At 38.7% G+C, this 21,058-nt stretch overlaps 2 protein-coding genes and 1 long non-coding RNA gene across 5 annotated transcripts in view; 2 read left to right on the forward strand and 1 right to left on the reverse strand.

Moving 5' to 3' along the window:
- Window positions 1-2,086: 2,086 nt before the first annotated feature.
- DTD2 (D-aminoacyl-tRNA deacylase 2) lies at window positions 2,087-10,210 on the reverse strand. 3 transcript variants are annotated; one of them, XM_042814050.1, is made up of 3 exons: window positions 10,083-10,210; window positions 4,416-4,485; window positions 2,087-2,368 (listed from the first exon to the last, which is right to left on the reverse strand). In XM_042814050.1, the coding sequence occupies exons 1-3, from the start codon at window positions 10,188-10,190 to the stop codon at window positions 2,115-2,117; spliced, it is 432 nt and encodes a 143-aa protein (XP_042669984.1). In that variant the 5' UTR covers window positions 10,191-10,210; the 3' UTR covers window positions 2,087-2,114. The 3 variants fall into 3 exon arrangements, with proteins under 3 accessions (XP_042669984.1, XP_042669983.1, XP_042669985.1); XM_042814049.1 differs by having other exon boundaries at window positions 2,087-2,440; XM_042814051.1 differs by lacking the exon at window positions 10,083-10,210 and adding an exon at window positions 6,553-6,655 and having other exon boundaries at window positions 2,087-2,440.
- Window positions 8,100-19,965, forward strand: LOC122157857. The gene is made up of 3 exons (XR_006168034.1): window positions 8,100-8,246; window positions 9,847-9,916; window positions 12,380-19,965. It is a non-coding gene; the product is annotated as an uncharacterized LOC122157857 (long non-coding RNA).
- Window positions 19,966-20,333: 368 nt separating this feature from the next.
- Window positions 20,334-21,058, forward strand: part of NUBPL (nucleotide binding protein like) — an 80,923-nt gene continuing 80,198 nt past the window's right edge. The window contains exon 1 of the mRNA XM_042814048.1: window positions 20,334-20,462. Within this exon, the coding sequence (XP_042669982.1) occupies window positions 20,334-20,462 (129 nt within the window). The remainder of the gene's footprint in view (window positions 20,463-21,058) is intronic.

Consider the following 21,058-nt stretch of genomic DNA (forward strand, 5'->3'; position numbering starts at 1 on the left):
CACTGTTCTGCAGACTTTGTGTTTTAGCTCAAAGGATCAATTCTTGAAAGAAATTGTATAACTGTTATTCCCGTACAGTCAGTGAGAAGCAGTGTTACTCAGCACCTTTTAGGATTTGGCCCACAATAGAAGAAATAAAATTGGTTTTCTCAAGCAGAAAAATCATTACAAAATAGTATTAGTTACTCATATCCAAACAATTTTATTTAAAATGTCTCTAAAAAGAAAACCCATTTTATCTGTTAGTATTAATAAATATCTTGTTTGGAACCCAGCTAATATTTCTAGGTCATTTATGTGAGTAGATATTTTCAACTATGAATTCTTGACAGTTGGAATTATCAATGTCCTTAAGTATTTCATAGTTACTAACCATAAACTATGTTAATGTGAAAAATACTATTACTCTTACCAAAACTATGAGCTTTGTACCTAAAGAATATGATCCTCAGTATAATTTGCAAATTAGACAGTTATATTTTATTAAAAATAAAGTTAATGATAGAATATTTGTAAATACCACAATTTAAGATTGCACAGGCTGGCATGAACACTAAGCATGAAGTTTTACATCTTTTCCAAAATAATTTATCTTTTAAAAATTGAATCCTGGATAATTACTGAAAAGCAAATAATTGTCTAATTTCACTTTTAAACCTTTAAAATTAGTGACTTGATAGAACAATTATACAGCAACAAAGGAGAAACTTGACTCAGGTTGAATGTACTTGAACCAGTTTTCAATTTGCCACATTGTAATGTTTTGTTCTCACTGCCTTACAACACAGATTTTCCCCACTTTCTTCTTAACACTGCCTGTTAGTAATGTTGATCATAGTACTGCATAGGAGGTGAGTACTGCATAGGAGGTTGGAACTGAGACCCCAAATGTGCTAACACTGCGAATATAAGAAATAAAAGCTAGTCTGCTTCAGATCCAGTAGATAAAGAGTCAAAAGGAAATAATACAGGCAGATAGAACAATGAGATTGCAGTATACATCATACAATTTTTGTTATGTCTACATTTTAGTATTCCAATCCTTTTCCTAGGGCCCTGTTAGAAAAGAACTGTATGGACAACAAGACAAAGGTAACAAGGACATAGGACAAATTATAGCAAGCAGCCCATCGAAACACACCTGAGGACATTCTGAGTGCAAACTTCCACAAAGCAATACAGTGGTTCTGCCTCCATTCCAGTTTCTGGATGTATCTCACTATTTCTTCTCACAGTGCCTGCATAGGGTATGTTCAGTTCCAGTACATCTGAAAGGCCTATCTCTACACATACTGGATGAGAAGAAAAGCCTTTGTTACTTAGTAGCCACCATCTGAGAGGCTAAAAATTCAATGAATTTTTGCTTTCAGTATCTTTATGAGCTAGATAGTATTCAATAGATGAAAAACAAAGACAATAACTAAGTGTCTGACCCAAGAAATCAGGTAAAAAAAAAAAAAAATCTACAGCATTCCTCCAGGCTCTTAGTGGTGCCAAAAGACAAGAGAGAGGGCAATGGGCACAAACTGGAACACAGCAGCTTCTAAATGACAATAAAACCTTCTTAACTTTGAGAGTGACAGAGCACTGGAGCAGGCTGCCCAGAGAAGTTATGCAGTCTTCTTCTCTGGATATATTCAAAATCCACCTGGATGCTTTCTGGTGCAACCTACTCTAAGGAACCTGCTTTAGCAGAGAGATAAGACTAGATGATCTTCAGAGGTCTCATCCAACCCCTGTGATTCTCTCTTTTTTATTCCATAATCTTCACTTCCTTAAGTGTACTTTACTACAACTTATGTAATACTTCTGTAATTATTTTGAAGTAACAACTGTATGCACTACCCTACTACTAAAATTCAGGCAAAAAACCCCATCCAAATGAGACATTAATTGGATCAATTTTAAGAATATTTCAGATGAATATGTTCACAAAACACATGCTCATTATTGCAAAGCAGTCTAAGGCATTCTTCTATTTAATGAGATTAATAAAACCAGCACAGATGAGTGCATGTCCTTCTTATATTGTTCTTCCCAGATCATTTAAATATATTAATGCTTAGAAAAGAAAAAAGACAGCCAGTATTGTAACTGTGATAGTATTTATTTTTTCAGAATTCAACTAGATGAGTGTAAGGTCCATTTGTATCCAGCTTTAACACCTGCCTGTTTCCATATGTGCCATGTTTAACAAGAACACCTGCTTCCATGCATTTGGCATTGGCAGCCAGTTGCTTTTCACACAAAGTCACAAACTGAGAATAAAGTTCCATTCCCTTTTCTTTTTCAATGTTTGCATGGTACTGCATCTTTCTTCCTTTCAGTTTACCACCCAGTGTAGCTTGTGGTATGATGAGCACATTGCCTGGTAAATCAAGGACAGATACGTACTCTCCATTTTCATTTTCACTTAATTTAACATTCAACAGCACATTGACTGCAAATAAAATAAAAATTAATGTACCATTATAAAACTAGTATACCATTATAAAACAATATTCGAGATTCCACAAGATACTTTAAGGTAAGACTAGTCACTCAAGCAAAAAAAGCTGACTGTTACCAAAACAAAACACAGACGGTCATTAAATACTATTATCCAGTTAAGATTTCAGAGTATTGTGAAGAATGCAAAGGATATTCATATCAATGTAGAATGTCTAAAGAGTTACAGTGGGTGGGACAATGGTTTGCTCTTTGAAATCCTGCAGCTTATTCTAGTTGGAGCTCCCCAGAGGAATCCAGGATCTAACCAGTGACCCTGAAGTAATTACCTGATACTCAGGCAACATTTACACAGGAGCTTACATTGTATGAAATAAGGCCATCTTCAATACACTGGGAGACACTTCTGTCCTGACTTTCTTCTCTTTATGGTCAGAATAGATGGCAGCAGTATCCAACAATGAACTGATCCAGCTGAAGCCTAGGCAAACTGCTGAACCCTAGGCTCAGCAGTTTGGTCTCAGAGTAAGAACCCTTTAGTCTCCCTCTCAAAGACATGCAGGTGTCAGCCTGCCTTTTGAGAAGGAATGTAAGCAGGTAGGTCAGAGATGCAATTTGGTCCATTAAATGCTATGTGCAAACTTACAGATAGAAATGTTGTGTTTGATAACATTTTCTAGTGTTTCTATAACAATCAAATGCTTCCCCCAAAATTTCCTCCAACTCCTTAAAAGCTAGGAGAATACTAGTCATCTCTCTAAACCCATAAAAAACACACTAACTTAAACAGCATCAAAACATATTAAGAACAAAAATATTCCATTAAACAGATACTTGGGAAGATGACAGCAGATAAATCTCCTAATAGCAAACAGAACTTTCTTTTTCCAGCCTATTCCAGCTGCCACAAAGCTGAAAAAGTGATTATTCTTGAGTCTCATAAAACTCTCACAAGCACAAGATTTTCATTTCATGCTGTTTTAAATATAACCAAAGATTTAATCTTAGTTTAGCATCACAGGAAGACCGTGCCCTTGAAGAACAAGAGCTATTTTCAGTATTTTCAATAACACCTGTGCTTGCACATTGCTAGGCCTTTTTGCTTGTCCCAGCATGCGGCTTGAAACAGACTATTGTTACATGACCTTTTGTGAAACTGCCGCTATCAGCAACCCACAGAAACAGGGCACTTTTATGTGGAACACATCACTGAATTCCCCAAGTGATCCACTGCTAGTGATAGAGGAAAAGAGGCACAAGAAGTTAAATCAAAGTAAAAGAAACTAACAAAACAAAGCAAGCAGCCAACCAACTGCAACAACAAAAGCTAAAACTACCCTAGAAGAAGGCAGACAGAAATCACTGGAGTTTGACCTTATTCGGAGCATCAGTTCCACATGAATGTAAATGTTAAAAGTGCATGTGAAGAAGAACAAGTGAACTACAGATAATGCTGTTATTACTACTGATTCAGAAAGGCTAACGATATGTAGTATGAGATGGGAAGGACACCAGTTATCCAGCCAACTCCCTCTACTGGCTATAATTTTAAACATCCAGCACATGTAGGGAGATCAAAATGAAAATACTTCTTAAATAAAGCCATGAATTATCTGCAAACCATCTTCTCTAAGTTCAATTCTGTCCTTGACTGAAGATGCTGCTTGATACTTGTAATACATCCATTAATAGGTGCACCACTTTGTTTCCTAGAGTGTTTTCATCATGAACTTTCAATGTGAACAGATCTTGTAACACGTGAATCATGAACTGACAGTCAGAAGAGATAAGGACAGCTGTCAAATGAAACAAACTAATCAAGCTGTTATTTCAACCACCTGATTAGTTGGGAATGATGCTATTTGATGATTTTTTTGCCTTCTCATTTAAATGATTGTTGCCTTTTCTGCCACTACCATTTAGTTCTTTTTGAAACAATACAAGAATTCATACAGACTATATCATACCAATCTTTGGAATAAGATCCTCATCAGCACCTTTGAAGAAGCATATGTAGATAACAAGTCCTCTCTGGATCTACAAAAGATTAGAGAAAACAATATCAATTTTTCTCACTGTCTACCATGCAGGTTTATCCTTAAAACTGATACAGAAAGGGACAAAACTACAATGACAAAATTCCCAAGATTAGTTTTACTTATTCCATATAGCTTCAGATTTCAAATTTACTTACGGAAGTTTATGAGATATCAACTGATTACCTGCACGGTGCTGCTACCATGCAATAAAGCCAATTTGTTAGCTGCATGTGAAGCCACACTTTGTTGTAACATACCATGCACAGTATTACTGTTATTACAGATCAAATAATTTACATATAGTTTGCATACATACAGTATGAAACTTAGCTTTATTTACAACTATGAAATGTCAAATGCCATGGGATTTGTCAATGAACGGAATTATATTTTGATGTTAAAAATAAACTAGTGAAGGATAATTCTAACAAAACAGTTAATTAAACATTTAGATGTGACAACCAATTTAAATATGATGACCAGTTATGAAAGTTGTTCAGAATACTAGAAAGTTATCAAAAATGTTATCCATCAGTGAAACCTCTTTGACAAAGTTTGACTTTTCCCTTGATTTGTGTGGGGTAAAGGATATGCCACTTCCTTAGCAATTTAAGAGACCACTAGAAAGAACTGTCCATTTGAGGAAAGGATTAGGTCTGCAGTAACAAGAAAGCATAAAACAATTCCTTTTAACTCTTTTTTCTCTCTGGCTTAGTTCACAAAGAATACGTGTGCAACAACCTGTGCTTTATTAAGAAAATAAAGCTATTTGGCTACACAACCAACAGGAATGCTGTCTCATGTTCAAGTATATGTCAATGATTTAACCTCTTCAGGAAAAAATAGAAAGCACACACAGCTTGACAATAAAAAAATCATACCCTGTCACTGCTGTTTTGTTAAGAATAATCACCCTTCCATCCCTGTTAGAAGGAAAATTAACATCAGCACAGAGAAAATATGAAATGCTACCAAAGAGATGCTAATTAGATCGGAGCAGGAAGGATTCTTTACTTTCAATGTTTTAAAAACAAAAACATAAGATATATGAGTATTTTTTAAAATAAACAACAAAAAACACACAAAACCACAACCCTTTGTCTTTTCCTTTCCTTTTTTACTTATTCTTTTCTTTATAAGATAGAGGCTTTTAGTAAAGAAAAAAAACTATACACATGAGATTTCATTCTTTTGTTATTGTGGAGACTGAACAAAACACTCAATGCAATGAGTAAGGAGAGCTATATCTTTGTAATTATTTTTCTAGTTACCAACATATGGAAAAAAGGAATGCTCTTCACAGCCAAAATGTCACATGCTGAGATTCTTTCAGAAGCTATAAACTGCTCCTTACAAAACTCATTCTGACCACCACAAAATACTACACAGGTTTCCATTCCCAAATGATTGTCATATTTCATAAACAGTGTAATACATTTCATGCCCTAAACGCATTGGCATAATGGCATTTCAAATAGCATTTCAAAGGCTCTATTCAAATGACAGAAAGAAATAAAAGCTGCTAAAGGATAGACAGTCTTACTTACTTAGCTAAATATTAGTTCCAGAACCAGACTAGCATCAGGATGTTAATAAAGAATAATGCACACATATCTATTAATAAAAATTATTAAGTTGGTCAAACACATTCACACTACATGTATACAAACACTAACTTAGAAAAAAACAATTATGCTATACTGCACACCCCCCAGATAACTACTACTCCAATCTTGAGACTTCCGAAAGTTTTTGAATATTTTTACATACAGAAGTAACAATATTCTGCAGAATGCTCATTTAAAAAGAGAAAAAAGGAAAGAAAGTCAAATTTAAGACTTTAAGAACAGATAACTAAAAATCATCATTATTAGCTATTGCATTAACTAACAAAGTTTTTCAGCCTCTCGCAAGATTTGGTGTTTAATTCAAAATACAATTTTTCTGTCACAAAATTTGATACGTATCAGCTTCAACATCTGTTACACTCAGAAAGATTAACATAGCAGAAGGGCAACACAGGAATAGAACAGCAAAGAGACTATTATAAATGAAACAGTATCACAAAAGAAAAGTAAAGGTGCTCATCCATCCAGAAAGATCCAGGCTCACAGAACAAACTTCACCAAAAAGAAATCTGCAGAGACCCTTCCCCAGTGGGGGTCAGCCCTTAAATGGGGTCTAAGAGGGGTGCAGCCAGGCTCCACCTCTTCCAGTCACACAGCTGAATTACCTTCACCTGTGCTCCCATGCCTGACCAAGTCCTTTCCCCAGGTGCTCAATCAGTGGTTCAGACCATGACTCAACAGTTACTGTACAGTGTTTCACAGCAAATAAATATGAAATGCAAAAATCTGAATTCAAAGGCAAGTAAATGCTGAGAATGTTTCTGTTTTTATTGTATGCTGTACAGGAACTGCTGAGTCACAGCCTGAACCTCTGATTGATCACCTGAGGCGAGCCATGAGTCAGCCAGAGGAGCACAGGTGAAGGCAATTCACCTGTGCTGCCGGAAGGGCTGGAGCTTGGCTCCATCCCTCCTAGATCTATTTAAGAGCTGGCTACCAGTGGGGATGGATCTTGATGGATCTTGTTTGGAGATCCCCTCTTCTGTTGTTTTTTTTTGTTGTTGTTTTTTTTGGTTTTTTTTTTTTGTTTGTTTGTTTTTGTTTTTTGTAGGTGAGCCTAGCATATGGGTAAGCTTTCCATTTATTCTCTCTTGTTATTTTAGTCTACTTTGCCTAACTCTCTTGTTCTTTTTGTGGTTATAGCATCTTAATATCCATTGATTATACATATGTTTATTATATTCTAGAATGTTTAGAAGCTATGTTATGGCGATTAGTTTCCCAAGTTGAAACTCATGGTTTCAACTGTGATTGAGAACTATATTTGAACACTTATTTACAACATGTTCAATCATGTTTCAGCCTCAACCTGTTATATGTTACTTTTTTTTTCTTTTCAATTTTCTTAACTGAGTAGGAGACTTAAAACTGAATTTAAGGAGCTACCCTAATGGTAATGCATGTCAGTCCCCAGGTCTTACACAGGTATTTCAGGTGTCCTAGATGATCAGAGCTACATTTAGCCCAGGAAACGTCAAGCAAAATAACGCAAATAATGAAGTTACAAATGCAACATGCTGACAAGCAAACAGTCACTGGAAAGAACTTACATAATGAAAAGCAGGCAGCTGTGCTGTGTGGATTTCTTTTTATCAGTAAAAAGCCTACATAAATAAAGCAGCAAATCAAGTTACTCTGCAACACTGGCTTTTATTGTACAACTGTCCTAAGTAATCATCAGAGCAGGCACACCTGCATCACAAAGGGCTGAAGTACCCAGTCCCCCAGGCCATACAGCAAGCCCTAGCCACACTGCTTCTGGACATTGCTTTTTAGCTCCTCTGCAGAATAAACAACTAAGTCCTCCTTCTACTCTCTTTACAAAATACATTCATCTGAACTATGCAGGATTCCATTAGCAAAACCTAAATATATTCCACAAAATGTTATCTCAGCATGTTTTGGTTGGTTTTTTTTTTCTTCTGGAAAATGTAATGCAACTGGTAATGAAAACAGAAATGCTTTGTAACCTGTAGGAAGCAAGTTTGTGGAACTAACGTATATAATTATTCTTTGACATCTTCATTCAGGCTCACTGAACAGTGAGAAACGTTATTCATGTTTCACCCATTCTGCTGCATCAAAGAGAAATTCCATAATCTACTATGGGTCACAGAACAACCTGTACCAGGTGTGTGTGTATATATATATATATGTATATATATACCTGTACCAGGTATATATACCCTATTTGGTATCTTAACCAGAAGATAAATCAAGAGAAATAAGGTATGGGAGAGACAGTTTTCATTGCATTAAGTGTAGATATTTCTTTTCTCTTATAGTTTGAAATACTCAATCTCATTGTATTTACCCCTAGATTTAAACAGAGTTCCTTTTTTTCCTTCAAAGTATTTTGTGTATACAGAAACTTTTAATGGATCCTATCTCGCCAACATTTCTGCATAAACAAGACCTAGTAATCCTCAAAAGGTCATAAAGCTACAGTTGTGAAAACATAATGAAGAGTAGTGACTCATACAAAAAGTACACTTCTAGCCTTTTTCCTGATAAAGAACATCCACTCCAGAGTTCCCAAAGTACCTGCAGGGGTCTCTTAAAGCTCAGAAGCTCTTCAAAGCCACCTACATGATGCACAATTTATGGCTCACTAGAAGTTTCTCAAGGTGAGGACCTACTTTTTAGCTGTTACAGGTCAGAACACCCACACTGATTTATATAAATAAGTTTCTTTATTTATCATGCCTATATTTCTTTATTTTTCATTGGTACACAGAGTAGCATTATCCTACAAGAAAGCATCAGAAGCAATGATGCTTTTTAATGACCTCTAATGAAAGCCATTAAAGACTAAAGAAACATTTTTTTTTTTTACTTTATTACTTTTTTTTTTTGCGCTGCAGGGTGATTAGCTCTTGTTACAATAGATTTCTCTTTATAAGCCCTGATATCCAGGAAAGATTTGTAAGGACCAGTTAAGCTTCATGTCTGAAAAATACCTGCTGCTCACACTGAACAAACTTCATGGTGATTTCCTCAATGTTATCCACTACTTTTCCAACAATTTTGGTTAAGATATTTAAATCTTCAAGTATGAGATCTACACAGCATAAGTACCTTCTAACAGATTGACTTTTTATATGTAAAAACTGAAACATGTGCCTCTGTTTGGGTAGTTTAACAGACAGCCAGCAGCTGTGGCACCCCTGTGAAAGCATATTTAGGAGAGGGCAGAAAGCCCATAGAGAGAACATGGGAGGAGTAGAAGGTATGTTGTGGAGAAGCTGCTATTCTCCTACGTGGCCTGTAGCCTGGGAGGCCTTGTTCTGATAGGCAGGAAAAGAGGAAGAGCAGGAGATAAGCCTTGTGTGGATTACAGTCGGCTGTACCCCGGTCTTGGCAGTGTGACCTGGGGTGACAGCATGGGGGTAGGGGTGTACTCAGGAGTGCAGATGACAGCCAGTGCTTGAAGTTTAGCCTGCTGAAGAGGGAGGACTATCTTTCCCACACATTTAAGTATTTTTTTTCCTTTCAATACTCAAACTAAGTAAACATTTAACTGAGAATAAACAAATATAAATTCTCCGAGTGAAAGCTGTTTTGCCCATGATGGTAACTGGCAGCGATCTCCCTCCGTTCTGACCTGCCGCTTCTCCCACTCACCCCGCAGGGAGGGGCAGCAGCTGTGCGCCTATCGCTCAGGCAGGCTGAAAAAAAACACTGAAAACTCCTATAGAATGAATATAAGAACTAATTACAGATTTTTGCAGACGCTAGAAGGCAGAAGTGAAGCCTGACGGGAGTTACCACGAGGATCGCGTATCGGTCTTCCCATCTGCGGTAAGAATCAGCGGGCAGCGCCGTCCCTTTGCCGTACCATCCGCAAAGCCCAACGGGCCGCAGCCACGCAGCCCCAGGCTCTGCCCTGCGCCCCCAGCCATGCCCGCCCCCCTGCTAAGGGAGGGGACGAAACCGCGCCCAGCAAGGCGGCCGCGCTGGACGTTACCTCTTCCCACTCAGCCTCCGCACCGTACTCGGGCGGCTTCACCTGCAGCCGAGCGAACAGGCACTGCTGCAGTAAGGCCCGAGCCAGCACCGGCCGCGCCGCCGCCATGGGACTGAGAGCACGCGGGAGGGAGCGGCGTGGGGGCGGGCGCGGAGCACGGGCGGGGCGGCGGCGGGGTCACGGTGCAGCGCGCTTTGCTTTTCCGGGTTAATGGGAGCAGTGGCTGCTGTGAGGTGCTTAGGCGTCTCGGCTGGGGCGTTACAAAGCCCAGCGCCTGGGTACCGGCTCATTGGCGTGTGTGAGGAGCTGTGGTCCGGCAGTGGTTTCTGCGGAGAGGCAGGTAGCCACGTGCAGAGGCTGTAGCTTTAGGACAGAAAGCGTTTTAACAGCTCGTACTTTTTTTTTAATAATTAAAAAAAGAAAAGAAAAACAAAAAACAAAAAAAACCACCCTACTGTTCTGGAAGCTGGTCGGTTGGTTGGCTTGTTTGGGTGAGAAAAATGCTGCTTAGCTTATTTTCTAGTGGGGGAGTGTTATTACATGCTGTGGAATAGCGTACTGTTTGGTTTCTGCATGAAGGCTAAAGCCCAGTAATGAGCAGTGGGAGGACTGCTTGTTGCTGCATTACAAACTGCGGTGCTTGGATTCCACTTACTGAGGTTTCACATCAGAGGGCTTTTTTCTTAGTGACACTGTTTGGAAGCAGAGGGAAAAACAAATAACACAGTTAAACAAAGGACACTTGTATAGCCAGGGATCAGAATTAAGATCTGAAGAGAAGTTAAAGTATTGCAGCTGTTGCTTCTGTGATCACTCAGGTATCTGACTCTGTGTCCTGACTCACTGAGTAGATGACTTTTGCCCTCCTCACTCTTGTGAGTTCTGATAGAGGTAGCGTGGGCTGGTGCAGAACTCAGCTTCTCAGAGTTCCTGTGAAAGACCTAAGATTTCATTTTCAGAGCCACATTTAAAAAAAAAAAAAAAAGTAGTATAGTAAGAAACTAAATTTTATTATTTGGCCATAGTCATTAGACAAGCTTAGTGCAGTTAACCGTTGCACAGCAAGAGGCAATGTGTTCTCATTAATAGCCATTGTTGCACAAAAGTTGTATTAAAATATGCTCTTTGGCATCAGTGTTCTGTGAGGTTGCTTTCAAAAGCAAACCTTTATAAAAATGATGAAATCACACTAGGTGGCTGGTGCGTAAACTAGCTCATTTGTTAGCTGTAGGGTACTGTTAAGTGTGAGCTATTTTTATTTAAACTTCACTGATTTTATTTAAAATACCTTCTGTTCATTTATTCTAAAGCTCTATCCCCAGACTCATTAAGAAGAACTTAATGAGGTAGAAATCCATTTAAAATGAGTTTCTTCATATATATTTGTGATATAAATTTATTGTTAAGGAAAATGAATATTACTAAAGCCTCTGAGCAAATTAGTAGAATACTAATAGATATCAGCATATATGGATATTAATTATTCTTTGTTGTGATACCATCGTTTACACCAGAATTTGATGCATTTATTCATATGGCATATGGTTGTGAACCAGTACATTGAACGAGTAGTGCAGGATCATTATTTGTATCATTCCCAATGTAGTTATATTGTTTTTTCCTTGGAAAAACAAAAATATGTTACTGTAGCATATGTTCCATTTGTTGAGTTTTATTGGGCCACAGGTGAAAGATCTCTTTTGTAAGTCAAAGAATGTTTGGCTAAATTTTAGCCATTTGAATTTGTGGTTGGTTTTTGTTTTATTTTTCTATGAGAGTACCTCTAGATTTCTAAGGAATGTATCCATGTATAAAATACATTTATATTTTATTATTATTATACTAAAGATGTTTTCCTACATGCTTTGGGTTTTATAGCTGTCCCAGAATATTTATTCTATCTTCTCTGCTTCTTGACCCTGCAGCAAAGAGTAGGTACTTGGAGATTGACTGTATCCAGAAGACCCTCTTTGTTATTTTCACATCAGTTCTTTTTAAGAGAGGTAGATGGCAGCATGAGTCACTTCTCACAAACGTAAATGTATGTGCATTTTTCCTTTAATTTGAGTGGTCATATATATTTCATGTGCATTTAATGGAGTGTCACCTTTTGTGGGGAGAGGTGGGTGCTGGGGCTCTGCCTCTGCTGGTACTGAGGTTTCTCTTGTTTATCAGAGGATAAAATGGTCTTTCAGAACCAAAATGATTTCAGATTGTCTTGAAGTCTTCCCTAGGGATTTTTTTTTTTTTTTGTTTGCATGTAATTTGGAACTTTGGTATTGTATGTCACTTGGCAGGGGCCACAGTTGACTGTAATATTGAAGGAACAAGATACATCTAAGAAGTTATTCCCCTGTCTGTGGTGTCTGAAACATTGATCTAAGGTTTTTCAAGCAGCTGTCACATCAACAAAGTGCCCCTGGGTAGTGTCATCTGTCTTGAAGAGAAACAATACAAAGCTGCAGCCTAGCACTTAGATAGCAAAGACACAAAATAGGTTGATACAATGAGTTATATTTTTGTCTTGTGGGACAGATGTAGCTGAAAGGGTGTAGAGTGTTGATGGAGGAATTATATTTGAACATTACGTTTTCTGTATTGTCCAGCGTGGAACTCTCTTCCTATGTGTACAGAGGGGGAAAAAATACAAGTAAGAAAAACTACCAGATCCTATATAGGGAAGGAGTATTTATTCAAAGCACTTGAGAACACTTAGTAAATAATCACAGGTGGGTACCACTGCAGCCTGGAATGCTGTGATAGAGCTGATGGACTCTGCTGTGACAGCTAATACAGGTTGCTGCTAGGAGGCTCTTCCATCATCAGAGATGACCAGGAAAATGGAATTTGCTGCAATGAAATGGCAGGTCTTCATCATAGGAGATACAAAGCATTTTGCGTTATTTTCTGTAAAATTGTTTAATTTGTAAAGCACATTTTTAATTGACCATGCTGAAACAGCAAATCAATCCCTATGAGAAGAAAAAGAAATAGATGTGCGAATCTCTAGTTTGAGAGAGTTAAAATGGCATGATAGCACAAAATGAAAAGGGATTATTTGGTTGTTTTTAAAGTGGTGATTACAGTCTTCTGAGCTGAGTCAAGTTGCTTTCTGTTCTTTCCCTTGCTTCCAGTTTATTTTATTTATGGTTTTGAGTTGTCTAGCTTACCTAGGCTATCCATAAGGAGATATGACTCTTTGTTTGAACTGTTGTTTCTTTTTTGGTGACCTTTTCTCTGTCTAGTTCAATTAAGGTTTTTTTTTTTTCCCAACAGCTTCAAAATTGCTAGGTGAATACTGAATTAATGTATTTAGCTGAAAGCTCCAAATTTCCCACTACCTAAATACAGTCATCACAGTGTCTGTTATTTAGCACTAATTTGTCTCATACTCAAATCATCTTCAAGACATTAAGGTCAAGAACATGTCTCCCTTCCAAACCAGAGGTATTTAAAAGTGTAGAATGGGGAGGGAGCATGAAGACTTACCTTACCACTTGTCAAGCATCAGAAACCATGTGGAATAAGTGTTTTCACTTGAAGACCCTAAGTGTTGCACAGTACTGGTGTAGAAAGCTACTGGAAGTAGCTCTTTGAGAGAACATATGAGGTGAAGATGTGATCTGCTTGCTTACCATGATTGCCTTAAGGAAGCAGCAACACTATTAATTAGTTCCTTTCTCTACAAGTTCTACACATGTTCATCTGCTTGTGACAACTACGGTACTGTTCCTTGCTTGACTGTCTACTGCATCAGTTGCTTATCTCTGCATGACTGACACATGTTAGTTTTAAAATAAATTCTGCCGATTCCACTGGAGCAGGATACGGATCAGTAACAGTAACCTACCTGGGTATGTACCATAGGGTCTGATTATAACACTTCATACAGTTAGAAGTTAGAAGCAATGCAGTACTCTTTTTTTTTAATACTATAGAGGAGTGCTTTTTGGAAATTTAATCTGATTTCTTTCATTTTCAGTGGAAAAAGTTTGGTGGTAGTGTGAGGACACTGGACAAAAAAATGCATGAGCATCTTGTAGGTGTTGGAACTATAATTTTCCATAGTAGATGCTGTAGGCCAAAATCTCAGTTAGCACAAAGCCTCATGTTATTACTAAAAAATGTACATGAATTGAGATGCTGCTCTTTCCATTCCTTTGACACGCACCATGAAGGGTCATTTATTATTCACTATGTACCTGAAGGCCTTCTTGCCTTTAGTCACTGTCAAGTGTGCAGGAATAATCAGGCTGCGTGTCTTTTTTGCATTTATATAGATGGCTTTCAAATGAAATTCTGCAGCTTTAGGCCAAAAGTTTTCTCCTTTAGCCATAGATCCTGTCATTTTTCCTTTCCTCAGGCATACTGACCTTAGCAAGTTGGGAAGACATGCGCACAAATGATAGGTCATTAGAAAATTCTCTGAACAGCAAACCTCTGAAGTCAGCCCAAGTTCTATTTGCTATACATCATGATAAAACTGGAAAGTCAAAGGAGGCACAAATCATATGCTCAGTCTGTAATCTATCAGTTGCTGAAGCTGTTGTTTCCCTAAACTCAACCTCTTTTGCAATGTAGTTCAACAAGATTGCCAAAGCTCACTAAACTGAGTAGGGCTGACAAATTTTTGGCAATTCTCTTCAGTGTAAGATCATGCTGCCACAACAAAAACAGGCATTTCTTTTTGCCATAACAAAGCATCACAGTAATGTTGGTCTATAAGCTTGTTTTGCAATTATATTTTGGGAATTCATCCCATTAAAAGAACAAAATGCAACTGCAGCAATTGTAGGACTTCTACAGTCAGTCCTTTGTTAATGATTTGTTTCTGCTAATGTAATACTGTATATAATCTGTCCATGATTTTAGCCAACAGAAGAAGCAGGTTATCTTGTTTCTCCTTAGATCTTGTGGGGGGGGGAAAAAGAGGATGTTTAATGCAGTGGAATAAAGAGCAGAGGACTGTAGATTCTAATGAATATTCATTGAGTTAAGATAGTACACCACGTGTCAAGAAAAAATGTGACTTGCTATGAATTAACACATCTCAAAGAGCTTCCAGTGTGACCAGTTGTTAATATTTAATTTTAATGCTTTCTGAAAGCACTGACTTTTTTTTCAGTGCGTGTTTCTGAACTCACTGGGAGTGAGATGATTTCTTTACAATGATACGTGATACCTCAGAAGTACTGCAATGATAAAAGGGGTATTTTTTCATATAATCTTTGATTTATTATTTTTTTTTCAGCTTCTAAAGAGTCATGCTTTCTTTTACAATAGATGCTAAATCACTGCTACAGGGTGGAAAAAACTGTCTTCAATATTAGATGTTCTAACAGGATGAAAAAAAACTGTATTTGTTAATTTTTACAAATGCTTTTTTTCCCCCCAGATAATCCTCCAGTGGTTTGAAAAATTTTAAGTATATGAATAAGTGGGTAAAACAATTAGTTGATAAGTTGAAACATTTTAGTATCAGCTAAAGATATTTAATTCTCCCCTGGATAGTCTGTTACTTACAGGTCAAAAAATGATAGCTTTCAAAGTGACAGTTTAAGTGAGATTCATGTCTGCATTAAAACAACTTTGTTTTGGTGCCCAAGGTAAAATGTGTTTTAGCTACTATTGGAGAAAATACATCTATTATGCTTTGAAGCTTAAAGAACGAATCAGCTCAACTTCAGGTAAATGTCTAAGCTACATCTAGGAAGTTCATTAATTGCAAGAAATATCCTTGGATGCTAATTCATCTCTGCTTTATTGGTTCCTATCATACTTTTGGCCATGGTTAACTTGCATCTAAAAAATTAGTAATTAGATAATCTTCCACAGTTTGCTCTACTAAAGGAACCCCCCTTTTTTTTTCTTTTGCATTTATATGGTAGGCAGCTTATGATAGGATTTCAATTCCTCATTACCACAGCAGCTTTACTCTTCATTAGTCTACTACTATGGGTCTAAATCTTGTATGTGGGAGATCAGCAGGATTTGAGATAGGGTTTCACCATGTCCAGTTCTACTGAATCAGCAGCATCTTGTCTGTAAGACAAATGTTATTTTAGCAATATTCTTAGATATGAGAGAAAAAAAGGAAAGATTTTCTATTGCAAAAGTCAGATCGCATAACGTAATTCAAAATATACTATTAGAGGATATTGCTTGCTACATTTTGAAAACAACTCAAATAAATGAAATCTAAGTATTGAAATGGACAGAATATTAAATGTGTTAGGAACAGTGATAACATCTGTAATAGTAGACATTTTAGTGGTCTGCATGCTCTGCCATTGGATCCATGTGTAGATACCCATGTATGAGACATTAAAAATGCAAAATTTAGTTTAAAATTTAGTAAAAGTTCTGATTAGTGCTGGAAAACTGTCATGTGGAGTGAATATGAATATGCACCTAGTTTAAGTGCCTAAGCAAAGAAATAGAATTCTGTAATTGACTTTGCTACCCTTTAAGTACCTGTTATCCATGACTACAGATATGACCATGACTCAGAAGGTGACAGAGCGAGACAGAGCCAATGAAAGTTCCTTTCTCAAAACGGCTTTCTGAAGTCCTAAGTGTGAGCTAATAAGCCAAGCAGTGAATTAAACAGTCACTCAGTGTCAGAAAAACAACTTTGTATTTTCCTGTAATAGTTATATTTCCTCATTTCAATTTTTGATTAAATTGGTACTATAAAGGGTGCAATCCAGTCCCTTAGTGGCAGTAATTAGAACATAAATTGCATTTATTTCTGTGAGAGTTGATTTTTAGATCTTAGTTTTGATACTTATTGGCCAAGAGCATTCATGCATGATTCACTAGAAAATTGTCTACACCTGAGGCAATTACACAGCTACTTTGTAGGAAGCTGTTAACTGAGTCCCTCTTTTCTTCATGTTTAGAGAGCTGGGATGGAAATAAAACAGAAGCTTATTTTCTCAACCAGGAGGAACTTGCTCAGCTTCTTGTCTGTTACACTTCAAAGGTACTCTAGTCTAGGCTATATTTTCCTTGGCCTATGCTTTATATTAAGGAGAAGATGGCTATAAACATGCTCATCTTCCTCTGTTCTGTCTAAAGAAACATGCTGTTTGGCATTAGATGTTAGCATAAATAAAAATCTGAGATGCTTAGGCACTTTTTTTCTTTTTATGCTTTGGCGTAGAAGATCAGAGATCAAGAACTTTAGATTAAATTCATGGATCTGCCTCTGGCCCCATCTAAAGCCATGAGGAGTAGTTACTTTCCTTCACAGTGGTGGGTTAACTGGAGAAATAAGCATTCCAATAATCTGCTGTTCTGCCTTCACAGTTTTGGACTGCCATGGTTTTTATATGTAGTACTTGTAGAAAGTGCTCTTGGATCGGATTTATTTTCATCTGATGTTTCAGCATGCATGGATCAATCTGGAAGATACTGCTGCTGGCACAATTGTGTAAGTGGTCCATATAAACCCAAAGAGCTTAAGTTCCCTTTGGTGATGTCTTTGGTGATTAGGACTGCTAATGTACTAGAAATTACAAGAAAAGTATTTTATGGCCACAGAGCAAAAGTGAATTTGTTTGGAATATGAGACAGATTTTTAAAATAATTAGTAAATACAAAACCTGCTAGATGTTGGTGTTGTTTCTCAATTAGTCTCATTGTTCAAATTAGATTAATTTGCTATACAAAACTCACTTATGCTCCAGGTTCCGATGCTAACAAATGCTTCCTGTAAAACAAATTCATTACCAAGCAAATGAATGAAGAACAGAATTAAAGTGATTTCACAAATTGAAATTGTGCCTGAATGACATTATTGCTCAAACCAGTGCTGTCATATGGTTTAGTGAAGCTTTTATGGAAGTGAAGATCTTAATTCTGCATCTGTATGATGTCAAATGCAAAAAAAAAATAAAAAAAATAAAAAAAAATTCCTTCCACCTCTGGAATTACAGTTTACGTGCTGTTGGAAGAGAAGGTATTTCTACCCTTCAGTGGTTGTAGCACATATGGCAAAGAATTGGAAAGTTTTAAAGAAAAAAAATCAAAGCTTAGAAGTACTGAAAGACCATTAATTGGAGTGAGCTAGTTACATTCATGCAAGGAATAAATATCTTGTGTACCTAAGAAAATAATTATGTACCTTTGTTACTGAAAGGTGTATTCAGCAAAACAAATGTCTTCATTTTCTGCACTACTTGCTAACGACTGCTTAAGCTGTCTTCACTGTGATGTTACTGCTATTATAGTACATGATATGTACCTGAAGAACTTGATTGACTTCAGAAGAATCGAGCAGTAGTTTAAAAAAAGATTCTCTTCTTGACTGTGAAGATCTGCACAGATCATAGCATCCACACAAAAGTAATATACAAACTAAATTGGGTTCAATCCTCTCAGGCCTTGGTCCTCATTTAGTGAACAGGACTAAAGCAGAGAACTTAATTTCTCAGTTTAAGGTCTAGGAAAGTGTCTGCATAAAATGAAGCTACTTATGTGGTCATAATGGAAATATTAATATACATTATAAAGAAAAATGTGTATTACTACTGTGTCTTCTGTGTCTTCTTGTTTGTTAATCTATTACAGTTTAAGTATTGCCATGTATTATGGTATTTCGTGTGACACCACAGGTAAACCTCTCTTGTTTAATACAGGTATTTACAATCCCTTGGGCCAAATGAACTTTGCAACAAAAGGGCAGAAATGCCTCACCATCAGGGGTGCAGGCCCTTAATATCCAAGCCTGGCAGGAAGACTACTGGCAGGAAGTTACACTACTACATTCAATTGTTAAAATTTAAATAAGAAACTAAAAGCAGTTATGGCATTTTGGAAATGGCTTCCTTATTTAAGAGCAAATTTAATGGCCAAATTCTACTTATCATATTCAGTACAGCCTAGTGCCATAGTAGCTTCCCTATTGCTCTTAAAATTACTTTTAAAAATGTTGAAAACCAGTTCTACACACCTACCACTGATCCTGCATTGCTGATTTTGTTTGTGATGTGTGTTCTGCACTTTAATACTGCCTCTAACACTCAAGGTAGGAAAATAATGCAAATTTCTTGCAAGGAAAAAGTGAACAGTTTCCTGCAGCAGCGAAGAATAGGCCCTTGAGGGAGATCTCTAATGCAGTTTTTGAATTATATGGCTCGTTGGTTGCCAGTGTTCTTCTGTATTTTGGTTTTTCAGTAGGGTGAATTAGTGGGAAGCTATTTGACCTCTTCACCTGTCTGTGCTCCCTGTGCAAAATATGCTTAAATGGTTACAGCAAGAACAAGAGACTGAATGAGCATCACTTGAAGGAAAGCAAAAGTTGCGTTTTTGTCACTGTAATTTTTCTCTGGCAGCTGAGCACTAGAATAAGTCTTTGAAAATGGTGGCTTTGAGCAAAATGTCTGATTAGGGCTTTTAATAGTACGAGTCAAAAAAAAATATTAAATGAGTGATGAAAATTCTTTATGTGATAAAGGGGCAATGTTTATTATAGCACTTTAAATGGAATATAAAATCCCTGATCCATTACACACTACAGCAGATGCCAACAAAAGGTGCTATATGCTTTGTTTTACCTTTGAAAACTAAGGGCCAGAAACTGCGGAGGTCTGAAGTACTTCAGTATTACTGCTTGGATAAACAGGCTATTCATGGGATTGTCTGGAATAAATCACGTCAGAAGGCTCTGAATTCCTCCCACCGCACAGCCCCAGGCCTCGTGGTGATTTACTCGTTCATGCCTGAATGCTTCAAATGACACTCACATGACATAAGGCACCTTACTTAGAACAATTTGAATTGCACTTAAAATATATATATTAATACCGAAAAAGAGGCGCCGGACCTGGCCACGGGTTCTTTGAACTGATGGCTCAATGGATGAAATGGCATACATCTGTTATATCTGCAGCCGACACAAACCACGGAGGGCCACGATGCGCTCAAACACACTGAAGGCCGAGGCGAGCCTCGCCGCCGCGCGCAAGGCAGGCGGCCCGCGCCCTTCCCATGCCCAGACGAGAACCGCGGCCTCCTCGCGGCCAGCAGTCCCAAGCGCCGCTTCCCGTTTGCAGCCACGCCTGAAAAGCCCTCAGGCCTCCACAGTCCCGGCTTGCTCGGACGCGGTGAAGATGTACGGACCAGCTCCAGGGCCGCCGGTGCTCGAACGCTGTGGAAGTACGTGGGGCAACGGCGCGGGCCGGCGCAGCGCAGGGGGCGGGCCGAGCCGCGGCGGCGCCATTTCAGCGCGCCCGGCGGGAGGCAGGGATGGGGGCCGTCGCTTGGCGCTGGGCGCTGCGCGTCGCTCGATTCTCTGGCTGCGGCGGCGGGGCGCTGGCGGTTCTGCGGCGCCCTCCGAGAAGCGGAGCTCGCGCTGCTTCGTCGTCCGGCTCCGCGGTGGGTGAGGCGGGAGCTGCCCGCGAGGGCGGTGCGGGAGGGGAGCTGGACCTCGCGAGCCTCGGGGTGGGGCGGATCAGGAGAGTTCTCGGCTTGGTTCCTGAGCGGTTGTTTCGGAATCTGCATCGAAGTTGCTCCGAAGTAGCCTCCTTAGGGGCTGGGTTTAGGGCCGCGTTAGCCATGGGGCTTTAACGGCGCGGGCAGCCTAGCCGGCGGACCGAGGGAAGGAAGAGGAGTCTCTCCTGGACCCTCTTTCATTCTGCAGACGTAACGCCTGACTGCTCACCGTCTCCAAAACTTGACCACCGTGTGGTGAACGGGGTGCTGCCCTCTGAGATGCTCACCCCTGTGCTCTGCTCCACGCCCCAGTCCCTGGGGCACAGAGGAGCTGCTGTGTGCCTGCCCTCTGCTACCCGGGGCGCGCTCTGGATAAGCAGCTCGTAGGTGCGCTGCAGGAAAGCAGCAGGGGCTTGGCGGGCTGCTCTGCACTTGGTGCTGCTTTGCCCGTGCTTTTAGCTGCATCTGTTGTACTTCTGATGCCCCTAGGTCGCTCTGCCTCAGTGACTGGCAGCTTGGGATGCTGGAGCTCTCGTTTT

The sequence above is a fragment of the Centrocercus urophasianus genome, unplaced genomic scaffold (assembly GCF_019232065.1).
Source record: "Centrocercus urophasianus isolate 14NV4802_14NV808 unplaced genomic scaffold, USGS_Curo_1.0 seq_14, whole genome shotgun sequence".
Lineage (NCBI taxonomy): Eukaryota > Metazoa > Chordata > Aves > Galliformes > Phasianidae > Centrocercus > Centrocercus urophasianus.

Excerpts from the sequence above, each read along its gene's own strand:
- DTD2 (XM_042814049.1), bottom strand. The coding sequence starts at position 10,190 with ATGGCGGCGGCGCGGCCGGTGCTGGCTCGGGCCTTACTGCAGCAGTGC. Across the intron at positions 4,486-10,082 it reads CGGAGGCTGAGTGGGAAGAG|ATCCAGAGAGGACTTGTTAT; the intron begins GTAACGTCCAGC and ends AATCTTTTGTAG. Across the intron at positions 2,441-4,415 it reads GGATCTTATTCCAAAGATTG|TCAATGTGCTGTTGAATGTT; the intron begins GTATGATATAGT and ends TTTTATTTGCAG.